We start from the raw sequence: 14,230 nt of genomic DNA on the forward strand, positions 1-14,230 counted from the left end.
TCAAGATAAGAAACTAAGAAGAAAGCCAATAGAACTATGGTTTAATCCATTCACATGGAATGACCTAAAGTTTTCTATTACAAGGACATAAAAGGAAATTTTCGTTAATAAGTCTATTCTATGGACTTAACAAAACTTCCTGTTCCTAGTATTATAGGTTTGAGTTTATCTAAACCTATGGCTTGTGGTATACTGGGTAATTACTTACTCTAATGTAAGCAACTTACTTTAGTAAGATCTTTGAAGCATTTTCTTTCTAATGGCAATCTATAGAAGCTTCACAACTTCTTAGGTATAGATTTTATTTATCTAAGGAAAAGTCTTAACTATTCCAGAAAAGATAAAGCCATGAAATAATTTCTTACATCAACAGTGAGAGGTCTTAGATATGCTTTTTGTATGCCTTAGACCAGACACCTGCTGTTGAGTGGGAGTAATGAGTAGGTATCAGATTAATCCAGGAGAAGAACATTGGAAGACAATCAAGTAAATTTTAAGATTATGAAGAGGAACTATATGTTAGTCTATAAGGGTGTGTTTAAAACTCTTAGACTACACCATATCAGATTTCGAAATTTGCCTATGTGCTAGTAAATATTTCTGATAAGATGGTGATTACTCTGGGGGTGGAATAGTGATTTTGGAGAAGTGTAAAAACCTATCTGAATTCTCTAAGTCTACCAGAGAGAGACTGAATGTTAAAGGCTGCGGGGAAAGTTACTTATTCAGTCTAAGGAAAGTTCTATACATCTTTGGCACCATTCCAAATTGCCTTAAACTACTAGTGTTAATTTCCTGATTAACCAAAAGTAGTTGCCAAAGGTATAGAATCCAGTATCCCAAGAGAGTAAACATATAGAGAGGAATTTCACATTATCAATGATTTTGTGATTAAAGGAAGAGTAATAGTGGAGAAAAGGTTGTGGTTAATTCAACCTTTCAGATCCTATTACGAGGAGTTTACTACTACTACACTTGATTTGCATATCAAGGTGTTGAGATTATTTGAAACGCACTTTTTGTTTTATATTAGTGCAAGTGGGAGTTTGTTGGGTTTTATGCCCTAAATAAAACTCATTTCAATATAATCAGATTTACTTATTAATATAGATCAGAAATAACATTTAATGTAGCATGGTTCACATGATTTATTTCATGATTATATGTACATAATGTATAAATTCATACGAAACCCTTTTCACATACTTGATCCCGTTTATTGTGTCGTCAACACATTGGAAAGTAAACATGACTATGTGAATAAAGTTTCCTAGATTTATCGGACACGGGGTTTTGCGATATGATAATCTACAACAAGAGTTTACTTGTATTTGGAGAAATACTATGTTCTTTCCGAACATTGGTTAAAGTAAAGCTCAGGTTGGATGCATGGAGTATGCATCGGAAGGGACCGATATTGAACTTTGACTTAGATTTATTAAACTTACCGTAATATCTATTCAAGTCAATATCGCCTAGTTGATCCTAGATCAAATGATCTTAATCCTGATATGTTTAGGCTCAATCTCGAGAGGCTATTCGTGTTCTTTGATTTGTTAGTTAAGCCTACTTTTAGGTCAGGGTGATACGTACATTTTGGGAACACGGTAGTGCAATTGAGTGGGAGCGCTAGCATAAACATGGAATCTATAGCTTCTATCTGGCGAATAGTAAGCAAAGGATGATCTCCTTCGAGCTTGACCAAACGAACATAAATGGTGGAGTACTCATTTCACATTAGCTGAAATATCATTTATACGGGGTCAAGTGTTTTAAGGAATAAATACATTGTAGGGTGTAACGGTAATTTAATCCCTTTACAGTGTAGATCATTCATATAGAGGATCATTGATCACATTAGGATTATAACAATGGATAACTAATGATGTGTCTATATGGTGGAACATATAGAGCATTCTATATACTGAGAGTGCAATTCTGAGTTCTATGCGTGGATTCAACGAAGAATTAATAAGTTAGTGAATTTTAGTGCTAAATTCTTGATCTACTTATTGGAAGCTCGGTTATATAGACCCATGGTCCCCCCACTAGTTGAGATAATATTGCTTGTAAGACTCATGTAATTGGTTTTGATTAATCAATTATAATTCACGAATTAGACTATGTCTATTTGTGAAATTTTCACTAAGTAAGGGCGAAATTGTAAAGAAAGAGTTTATAGGGGCATATTTGTTAATTATGATACTTTGTATGGTTCAATTAATAAATATGATAAATGACAATATTATTTAATAATTATTTATAGTTATTAAATAGTTAGAATTGGCATTTAAATGATTGAATTAGGAAATTGGCATTTTTGAGAAAATCAGATACAAAAGGTGTTAAAATTGCAAAATTGCAAAGCCCAAGGCCCAATCCATTAAGTGTATGGTCGGCCACCTTTGTAGCTTTTTTAAATGATTTTTTTCATTATTTTAATGCCATATAATTCAAATCAAACCCTAGAGGAATGCTATAAATAGATAGTGAAGGCTTCAGGAAAATAACACACTTTCTGAATCAGAAAAACCTGAGCCTCCATTCTCTTCTCTAGCCGCCACTCTCTCTCTCTTTTCTTCCTCAATATTTCGAAACTCTCTTAGTGATTAGAGTAGTGCCCACACACATCAAGCAATACCTCAATCATAGTGAGGAAGATTGTGAAGAAAGATCAACAGCAAAGGAGATTCAGCATCAAAGATTCAGAGAAAGAGATCCAGGTTCAGATATTGATAATGCTCTGCTACAGAAAGGAATCAAGGGCTAGATATCTGAACGGAAGGAGTCATATTATTCCGCTGCACCCAATGTAAGGTTTCCTAAACTTTATATGTGTTTAATTTATCGTTTTAGAAAGTTCATATTTAGGATGTTAATAAACATACTTGTGAGTAGATCTAAGATCCTGGTAAAATAAATTCCAACACGTATAAGTTGTTGCAATGTTCTAATGGGGATTGGCCGGCTACTGGGGTGGAAAGCTGCTGGAAAAAAATATGGCAACTGAATGTTCCAGCCAAAGTTCAACATATGCTTTGGCGTGTCATCTCGGGTTGCCTCCCAACAAAAATTCAGCTTTCAACTAAGCATGTCCATGTCGATTTAACTTGTCCCTTGTGCAATCTTGCACCAGAATCGGCCTCTGATGTACTCTTCAGCTGTTCATTTGCTCATTCCTGTTGGAACTTATCTTTGGCTTCTGCTGCTGGTATCGGGGAGGAAGCTTTTCTTGACTGGTTTTGCAACCTGCTGGTGCACGGCAGCAAAGCAGTAGCTGAGGAGGCTGCGATGCTTTTGTGGCGAATTTGGACAGCCCGTAATGATCAGTTATGGAGTAATAAGTCAACCACTGTTTTGGAGGTTCTTCGGTCGGCTAGAACTAATCTTGGCAATTGGCAAAATGCTCAATCAAATGGTTTATCTCCATTACTCAATGTTAATATTGGGAATGGTAAGGAGCATTGGACAAAACCACTTTTTACTAAGTTCAAGATCAATGTCGACGGGGCAATCTTCGAAAGTGAGACTCGATTTGGCTTTGGCTTCATAATTAGAGACTCGGCTGGGAAACTCATACATGCGGCTATTGGGAGTAAAGTGGGTGCGGTTTCTCCTGAGATTGCTGAAGTGGTGGGTATGAAAGAAGTCTTGAGTTGGATCAAGAGGATGAATGTAACTGATGTGGAAGTTGAAACTGATTCGTTGGTCACTGTTCAGGCTATTAATGGATCAGTTCAAATGCCATCTCAGTTTGGTTTGATTGTTCAAGACTGTCGTCTTTTGTTATCTGAGTTACAAAATGTTTTTATTTCTTTTGTTAAACGATCTGCAAATAGGGCTGCTCATTGTCTTGCAAGGCAATCCTGTTTTATGTGAGATTGTATGTTTGATGAGTTCTCTGCTCCATCAAATTTGCTTTCAATTGTAAGGGATGATCTTATTTCAAGTTGAATAAAACTTTATCCTTTTCTCAAAAAAAAAAAAAAATCCATTGTGAGTTTAAACAAGTAATGGATTGTCAAGATAAGAAACTAAGAAGAAAAGCCAAGAGAACTATGGTTTAATCCATTTACATGGAGTAACCTAAACTTTCTATTACAAGGACATAAAAGGAAATTTCGTGTATAAGTCTATTCAATGGACTTAACAAGACTTCCTGTTCCTAGTATTATAGGTTTGAGTTTATCTAAACCTATGGCTTATGGTATACCTGGTAATTACTTACTCTAATGCAAGCAACTTACTTTAGTAAGATGCTGAAGCATTTTCTTTCTAATGGCAATCTATAGAAGCTTCACAACTTCCTAGGCATAGATTTTATTTATCTAAGGAAAAGTCTCAACTATTCCAGAAAAGATAAAGCCATGAAAGAATTTCTTATATCAACAGTGAGAGGTCTCAGATATGCTTTAGTATGCCTTAGACCAGACACCTGCTGTTGAGTGGGAGTAATGAGTAGGTATCAGATTAATCCAGGAGAAGAACATTGGAAGACAATCAAGTAAATCTTAAGATTAAGAAGATGAACTATATGTTAGTCAATAAGGGTGTATTTAAAACTCTTAGACTACACCACATCAGATTTCGAGATTTGCCTTTGTGCTAGAAAATCTTTCTGATAAGATGGTGATTACTCTGTGGGTGGAATAGTGATTTTGGAGAAGTGTAAAAACCTATCTGAAGTCTCTAGGTCTACCAGAAAGGGACTGAATGTTAAAGTTACAAGAAAGGTACTTATTCAGTCTAAGGAAAGTTCTATACATTTTTGGCACCATTCCAAATTGCCTTAACTACTAGTGTTATTTCCTGATTAACCAAAAGTAGTTGCCAAAGGTATAGAATCCAGTATCCCAAAAAGAGTAGACATATAGAGAGGAATTTCACATTATCAATGATTTTGTGATTAAGGAAGAGTAATGGTGGAGAAAAGGTTGTGTTTAAATCAACCTTTCAGATCCTATTACGAGGAGTTTACTACTACTACACTTGATTTGTATATCAAGGTGTTGAGATTATTTGAAATGCACTTTTTGTTTTATATTAGTGCAAGTGGGAGTTTGTTGGGTTTTATGCCCTAAATAAAACTCCATTTCAATGTAATCCATCAATAAAGAAACAGAAGTATTTTCCATTCATTTGTGTATATTTTGGTTCATGTTATCAATTGCTTGTCTATTTGATTTATAAATTCATCTCAAACCCTTTTCACATACTTGATCCTGTTTATTGTGTTGTCAACACTTTGGAAAGTAAACATGACTATGTGAATAAAGTTTCCTCTTTATTATGTTACAGAACCGGTTATAATTGAAATATAACCGGTTTGAGTTATTAGTTTTTATTCATACAACCGGTTATATTTTTAGTTATATATGAGACATTTACTTTTGGTGACTTTTCCGGCGACATTGACTTTTCCGTCGACTTTTCCGGCGATGATGACTTTTCCAGCAAATTTTCTGACGACTTTTCCGGCGACAATGATTTTCCCAGCAACTTTTCTGACAACTTTTCCGACAAAACTTATTATTGTCTTACAAATATGGGATTTCTACTTTTTTTTTTACAAAAATATGGCATAAAAAAATCCATATAAATGTAAAAAAAAAAATAAAAAAAATCTATATAAATGTAAAAATAATAATAAAAAAAAAACTCATAACCTTTAGTGTTATTTATTTATGCCATAAAAAAGTAAACTATACCCTCAATTCCTATATTTATGAAAATTCTCCTTTTGTATTTGGGAAACTTACAAAAATACTGAAATTTAGGTTAACTTTTATAAAAATACTGTCACACGGAAATCTCTTCAAAAATACCGTGTTTCTATAAAACACCAGTAGAACTCAAAACAGAACAACTCAAGACAACAGTAGAACAACTAAAAAATACCATTAGAACAACAGTGAAAACTTAACACAGTATACTGCAGTATGAAACTTATAGAAAACACAGTAAAAATGTAAAAATATACCGCCTGACAATATTTTTATAAAAAAATGACAAAAGTTAGCATATCATATAAATTTCCCTTCCTTATATTTTGACATCTCATTTTCTTTTGGACACACAAGTTAGATTTATTTTGTGAGAGAATATACTTTAATATATGCTTATCATTTCTTTAATTTTACTGCATGTGATTTGTTCAGAATGATAAATTTGTTTTAATTACTAATAAAGTTCGTATGGTATATACATACTTTATGTGTACCTACTTTGTATTTGTTTCCAAATTATTGTGTATATATTATATATACATCGATTAACGATTTAGACAATATTTCCAAAATCTAAGTTTTTTTCAAAAAAAAATAAAATAAAATTATGGTACTTAATTTTAATATGGTACATTGTATTGTAGAGGATATAAATTTAGATCAACAACATTTTAAAAAGAAATTTACACAAAATACTAATTTTGGTAAAAATTTTACACTTTTATTCATATATATATAAAAATAACACGAAAACAATAAAAAAAAAACTGTTATAGTACGAATTTTTCGCATAGAAACTCGAGATCAATCTCCTATAAAATTGACACGTAGATCTAATCCTCAAAGGATGAATGAGCTGTTTAATTAAGGACTCTTCGAGAATTGACCTCGCTTTGAACCAAACTTGCGAGAGATCCAGCCTCGACATAGTCTAGTCGCATACTACGCCTTGCGCAGTGTAAGATAAGCAGAACTGATAGGGATTAATTCAAGTTGCACATATATCAAAACATATGCGATGACTAAGTAGCCTTCTCCTACAACTAGGTAAAGATCACCTTTTTACATAACGATTGGTCCAAATGATGAAACGTACTTGATGACCTAATGGGGACTCGCGTGTCTCATGTTGTTGATACATAAGATGTCCGTTAATGCGACTCAGTTAGAACGTAGACATCCTGGTGATAGGCTCATCAGCCCCTTTTTATGAATATAGAACGCATCTAAAGCCTACAAGCTTGTGCGGGAATATGAACAGACAACTCGCACCTTAAAAGTCGCATACGCTGCTGCACTTATTAAAACGGATTAAATTGTTCTTCATTTATTCTTTTACTTTTATTCTGATGTAATATTGTTATTTATTGTAAAGCAGTTCTATAACTAATCAGTTATGTAACTAAAAGAACACTTGCTTTCTACATAAAGGAGTGATCCAAGATGAATAAATTAAGCAGAAATTATTTATAACAGTGGACTAAGCAGACCATGATCTGATTGAACCACTATATTCCCTTGTCTTCATTTTATTTTTCCAGTTGTTATATTTTCTTGGCAGTTTTCTTTGAATACTCACTATTCTAAGTAGAGTATTTGCTATTTTTCTTTTGATTATTTACTGTTTGCATACATTTTGGTGTTGTCTGAATCCCTCCGACAACATTTGGTGCCTTTTGTGAAAACTCTCTTATCGATTTTGGAGCAAAATCATCATGGCCACCAACCAAACAAATGGAAATAACAACACAAGATCCTTTAATGTTGGAACCATGCACGTTCCTATCCCTGGAGATGGAACAAATCCAACTGATACAATCATAGGAGGAGTGGGACGGACCAACGTCACCCCCTCAATCTATTCTCAAAAATTGCTGGACATGCTGGGGAGACATCTGTTGGGTTTTATGCCCTAAATAAAACTCCATTTCAATGTAATCCATCAATAAAGAAACAGAAGTATTTTTCATTCATTTGTGTATGTTTTGGTTCATGTTATCAATTGCTTGTCTATTTGATTTATAAATTCATCTGAAACCCTTTTCACATACTTGATCCTGTTTATTGTGTTGTCAACACTTTGGAAAGTAAACATGACTATGTGAATAAAGTTTCTTAGATTTATCAGAGACAGGGTTTTACTGATAAGATAATCTACAACAGAGTTTACTTGCATTTGGAGAAATGCTATGTTCTTTCCAGAGCATTGGTTAAAGTAAAGCTCAGGTTGGGTGCATGGAGTATGCATCAGAAGGGACCGATATTGAACTTTGACTTAGATTTATTAAACTTACCGTAATATCTATTCAAGTCAATATCGCCTAGTTGATCCTAGATCAAATGATCTTAATCCTGTTATGATTAGGCTCAATCTCAAGAGGCTATTCGTGTTCTTTGATTTGTTAGTTAAGCCTACTTTTGGGTCAGGGTGATACGTACATTTTGGGAACACGGTAGTGCAATTGAGTGGGAGCGCTAACATAAACATAGAATCTATAGCTTCTATCTGGCGAATAGTAAGTAAAGGATGATCTCCTTCGAGCTTGACCAAACGAAAATAAATGGTGGAGTACTCATTTCACATAAGCTGAAATATCATTTATACAGGGTTAAGTGTTTTAAGGATAAAATACATTGTAAGGTGTAACGGTAATCTAATCCCTTTACAGTGTAGATCATTCATATACAGGATCATTGATCAAATTAGGATTATAACAATGGATAACTAATGATGTGTCTATATGGTGGAACATATAGAGCATTCTATATACTGAGAGTGCAATTCTAAGTTCTATGCGTGGATTCAACGAAGAATTAATAAGTCAGTGAATTTAGGCTATAAATTCTTGATCTGCTTATTGGAAGCTCGGTTATATAGACCCATGGTCCCCCCACTAGTTGAGATAATATTTCTTGTAAGACTCATATAATTGGTTTTGATTAATCAATTATAATTCTCAATTTAGACTATGTCTATTTGTGAATTTTTCACTAAGTAAGGGCGAAATTGTAAAGAAAGAGTTTTAGGGGCATATTTGTTAATTATGATATTTTGTATGGTTCAATTACTAAATATGATAAATGACATATTATTTAATAATTATTTATAGTTATTAAATAGTTAGAATTGGCATTTAAATGGTTGAATTTGAAGATTGGCGTTTTTGAGAAAATGAGATGCAGAAATGACAAAACTGCAAAATTACAAAACGTGAGGCCCAAATCCATATTGCCTAGGCCGACCACTTTTATAGGCTTTATCATCTGATATTTTCATTATTTTAATGCCAAATAATTCAAACCTAACCCTAGTGGAATGCTATAAATAGATAGTGAAGGCTTCAAGAAATTTACACTTAACTTTCTACTTTTTCCTTCAGAGAAAAACCTGAGCATTCACTTCTAAACCCTAGCCGCCACCTATACTCTTCTTCTTCCTCTTGAATTTCGAACCTCTTAGTGATTAGAGTAGTGCCCACACGCAGCAAGTGATACCTCAATCATAGTGAGGAAGATCGTGAAGAAAGACATTCAACAAGAAGGAGTTTCAGCACTAAAGAAGGAGTGAAAGAGATCCAGGTTCAGATCTTGATAATACTCTGCGACAGAAAGGATACAAGGGTTAGAGATCTGAACGGAAGGAGTCATATTATTCCGCTGCACCCAATATAAGGTTTCTCATACTTCATATGTGTTTATTTCATAATCGTTTTAGAAGTTCATATTTAGGGTGTTAATCAACATACTTGTGAGTAAATCTAAGATCCTGGTAAAATAATTTCCAACAACATCCACACCAGCGGCTACAGTAGGTCACTTCCCGCGCGATTACTCAAGTGGTGGCCTCCGAAGGCATTATCCAACTTACAACAGCACAGTACATGACCATGCAGGAAAAGATGCGTGCTCTGCAAGCTGAAGTCGATGGAAGAGAATGAGTCAGGACCCGACGTCCACCCCAGGTCCTAAACCCACGTTCAGGCAACCCTCAAGTAACCAATATAACTAGACGTCATACTGAGCGTCCTAACAATATTCGTAATCGAAGGGAACAAATGACTGAACAAGAAGGTCTCGACCTAAACCAACCTACACGCGACTCTGCCTGAAGTAGGGAACCTGTTGTCCCTGATGCCAGTCGTCAACCTGAGAGAAGAGAGGAGAGATCGCAAGAGGAGGATCCTGAAAAAGTCACTGGTGCTAGAAGAAAGTTATTGTCACCGGAAACTTGTCGAAAAAGTCATTGTTGTCGGAAAAGTCATTGTCGCTAGAAAAGTCACTAGAAGTAGATATCTCAAATATAAATAAAAATAGAACCGGTTCTATAACATAATGAATAAAAATAAATAATACAAAATAACTCAAACCGGTTATAATTGAAATATAACCGGTTCTGTAACATAATAAATAAAAATAAAAAAAAACACAAAATAACTTAAACTAGTTATAATCAAAATAGAATCGGTTCTATAACAATATTATAATGAATAAAAGTAAATAACACGAAATAACTCAAACCGGTTATAACTAAAATAGAACCGGTTATATAACATAATAATGGGTATTTTTGGGGTAGATATGGTATGGGTGTAATTATTTGGTAGGTTGGAACATGTTGAATGGATGTTTTGTTTGAGTTATTTTATTTAACTGGTATTTGTGTGTGAGTTTTATCTAAGTTGTTTTACGGAATCAATTTTTTTGTTTTAAATTTTTAACTGGTTGATAAATATAACCGGTTCCTTTTTATTATATTTAAATTATTGTGTTATTATTTGTGTTTATTTAGTTTGTTATGGAACTTATTCTTTTCATATTTATGCCTCAATATTTTTTAGAATTGATTCTCACTTTTTTTAAAAAAAAAATTATAACCGGTTTTATGAAGTGTTATGTCTTATGAGATATTTTGTTGTGGAACTAGTTTTGCTTTTACTTTATGTTTCAGCATTTTAGGAACTGATTTCCTCTTCTTTTAATTATAATCGGTTTGCGTTATTGCATATTTATTGTTTGTGTTCATTATGTTATATAAGTAATACTATTTTAGTTATAACTGGTTTAAATTATCTCGTGTTATTTGTTTTTATTTATTATAACATTATTATAGAATCGATTCTATTTTAATTATAATTAGTTTGAGTTATTTTGTGTTATTTGCTTTTATTTATTATTTTACAGAACTGATTATATTTCAATTATAACCGATTTGAGTTATTTTGTGGTATTTGTTTTTATTTATTATGTTAGAGAATCAGTTTTATTTTTATTTATATCTGAGACATCTACTTCTAGTGACTTTTCTGACAACAGTGACTTTTCCAACAACAATGACTTTTTTGACGACTTTTCCGGTAACCTTTCGAATGATTTTTCCAGTGATTTTTTCAACGACAATAATTTTTCCGACACCAGCAACTTTTCCAACTAAACTTATTATTACAAATCTTATTATATTTATTTATTTTTTTCTCATGTTTTAAATTTTAATTATTTTTTAATCTCATATTTTTTTGTATTATTTATTTATGTCTATAAAAACAAACTACTAAATTTTTTGATATTTATATTTATGAAAGAACTCTTAATATAAATGTGTGAGGTAAAATAAAAAAAAGTAGAGTTTTGATGATGTATTTTAAAGAAAAGAGTAGAGAAGTTGTTGGGAGTGGTCAAAGTGATCTTTTCATATCCAAAGTACAACGGAATACTATAATTAACCTATTAATGGGGATTTCACTGAAACATTTTAAGCAACTGAACAGTGAGTTTTCACAACCAAAATTGTTTCCCACAAAAAGTTTCTACCTCACTGTAACTACGTACAAACATCACAAATATCAAAATGCTTGACTAGCCTAGCCTAGCCATTCACACGCGTTTCGGAGGCACATACTGAACTCGCTCGTCTTCGCATAAGTTCTGCATAAAGTCAGCACACCACAAGTCATTAAACTAAGAAAAATATGCCAGTAAAAATAAAAATTAATACCTATCATATTGCTAATTTTGGCAAAAGCATAATGCAGCTGAGCTGTTACTAAACTCATGAAAACCATTTTCAAATTGTATCTACTTTATTGATCAATGTAAAAGGAGATAAACAATGGAATCGAAAAATAGGACAAGATTTGCAGAAACAATCAATGGCAGAGCCGAATGAGGATCAAGCGTGTCAGTGGCTCCGACTCAAACTTTTATATGTTAATTTGCATTTAGACTTTGCTCCCATAAACATTAAAAATTTCTACCACTGCTCCAAAATACAAGATTTATACAGTTGTCATGTCCCCGTGAAAATTAGGCCTTACACCCCAAATCAGATTCAGAGATAAATGTTTTATTCAATTTTATCTCGACCTCAACAAAATTATGGACATGTATTAACAAAAGTTTACTCCTAGACATACGATACTTAAGACTAAGAACAAATGAAATCTATTTGTGTGTGCTTATTATTTCGCCTTACCCCACAGGATGTAAGTACTGGCTCTGCTATTGGAACCAATGAACAAGCGTATCAACCTAACTTTAGTTTAAGTTAATAATTTTTTATAATGACTACAGTCATCAATAGAAAGAGGAAAGACAGGTTTAAGAGTTTGCAGCACACAGGTGGTAAAAGATATCTCAGAAGCGATTCGTAACCCATAGAGAAAGGGCAGCATACTAACACAGTTGGTAAAGATTCTAATGTCACATTTGCACCCAAGAAGGGAATACATTTAGACACTTTCCAATCCCAAGTATAATGCAATCAAGCTATTCAAATGCCAAGGCATCAGGAGCCCATAAAAGTTTAGGGATAAATAGTTAGAGAAAATCATAAATTTGTGCAATAAAGTAACCACTCAGCATAAGTCAAGAGTCAAGACTAGCCACGTTCAATTTTTTTATACAATAATTATCACTTGAAATTACTAGTCTATAACAAACTAGATTATAATAAACAAACTAGTTATCTCACCTGCAAGTCCTCAGGTAATGCCTCTGAGACGGCAAGAGTGTAACAGCCAGGGGCAAATTTGCCTGCCAGAACCCCGGAAAATGTTTTATTACAGAAATCAACTATTCTTACAGAACAAAAATATAAAAATTAAAGAATACATAATTCCAAAGTAATAAGAACATTTATACTTAAACCAAAAGAATACATAATTCCAAAGTAATAAGAACATTTATACTTAAACCAGGCATTACATTCAGTTTTTCAAGACCAAGGAGAAAGAGAAATTGGTTAACTTCCAAATAAAACCAATGAAAAAAAGGAATCTGAATAAATAAAAGGTTACCGATTCTCAACCAGCGAGCAGCCCAACTTCTGGTAGGATCCATCACTGATATTATGCTATCAAAACCCAAATCCAAACGACATGTCGTGACAATGTGCATACATTACAAAGATTTCAAAATTAAAAAAAAAATTATTTATAGGAAAGGAAAAGGAAAAATACCCATTGAAATTAGGAGTGGTGCAATCGACGACACGCTCGTGATCTTCGTCCATCTTGAAGAAGGGGCAGTTTTCACAACCCGATTCTCTGAACTGAATGATCACCCACCCCCACAAAAATTTCAATATAATTTTAGAAAATAGTGAAACTAAAATTAGAGGCAAAATGAGTTTCGCGGTGTTAGAAGCATGAAGTTTTAAACCCTAACCCTGAAAATGTGAGTAAGAGAAAACGAAGAAGAAGAAGAAGAAGGATACCTGATCATAAGTCTTGACAAGGCGGCAACGAAGGCAGGCCCTTAGTTCGTGGCCGAAGCTCGTCGGAATTTGGGCGGGAGCAGTTCCCATTCTTCTGTCTTGCCTTCTGTTTTCGCTTTCCCTTATTCAATTTCTCTTTCCAAGTCAAATAAAGGAAAATTTGACTATGCATACATTTAGTATGGTCTTATCATATGCTACTCTCTTAAACCTCAAAAAAAATAAAATAATATATATATATATATATATATTATAAAATAATATAAAGTAGATGAGAAGAAAGAAGAAGAAGATTGAGAGAGAAAGAGAAAGTGAATGAGAATTTTTGAGTTGTTTTATTCCAATGGGGTGAACCCCTATTTATACAAATACAAGAGTGAAATATTAAGAAACTAAGAAAAAGGGAAACTAAGAAAAAGAGGAATATTGATTACAATTAATGGTAATAAATAAAAGATTTGGACATCCACATAATTATTAATATTTATAACACTCCCCCTTGAATGTCCATAATAACTGCCTTATTAAAAATCTTGCTGAAAACTTGATCAAAAGAAAAAGAGTATAGTGTAAACTAACTCCCCCTCATTTAGGCATTTGTGGAGATCTTCTAATCGACGAATTTCGATCTTATATCTGCCGTCTTCTCAAATGTTGATGTTGGTAATAACTTTGTGAATAAGGTTACAAGATTGACACTTAATTAAATATGTTGAACACCAATATGTATTTTCTTAAAGCGTATAAAGAAGAATTTCGTGAAATGTGTTCTAACTCTATCTCCTTCAATGTA

General features: G+C 33.1%; 1 protein-coding gene across 1 annotated transcript; it reads right to left on the reverse strand.

The window, feature by feature from the left end:
* Positions 1-11,390: 11,390 nt before the first annotated feature.
* On the reverse strand, positions 11,391-13,614 carry LOC115721763 (transcription elongation factor SPT4 homolog 2). The gene is made up of 5 exons (XM_030650839.2): positions 13,438-13,614; positions 13,181-13,272; positions 13,019-13,074; positions 12,694-12,755; positions 11,391-11,648 (listed from the first exon to the last, which is right to left on the reverse strand). Exons 1-5 carry the CDS (start codon positions 13,525-13,527, stop codon positions 11,598-11,600), a joined length of 351 nt encoding a protein of 116 aa, XP_030506699.1. The 5' UTR covers positions 13,528-13,614; the 3' UTR covers positions 11,391-11,597.
* Positions 13,615-14,230: the final 616 nt, after the last annotated feature.

Source organism: Cannabis sativa, chromosome 9 (genome assembly GCF_029168945.1).
Source record: "Cannabis sativa cultivar Pink pepper isolate KNU-18-1 chromosome 9, ASM2916894v1, whole genome shotgun sequence".
In the NCBI taxonomy this organism is placed as follows: domain Eukaryota; kingdom Viridiplantae; phylum Streptophyta; class Magnoliopsida; order Rosales; family Cannabaceae; genus Cannabis; species Cannabis sativa.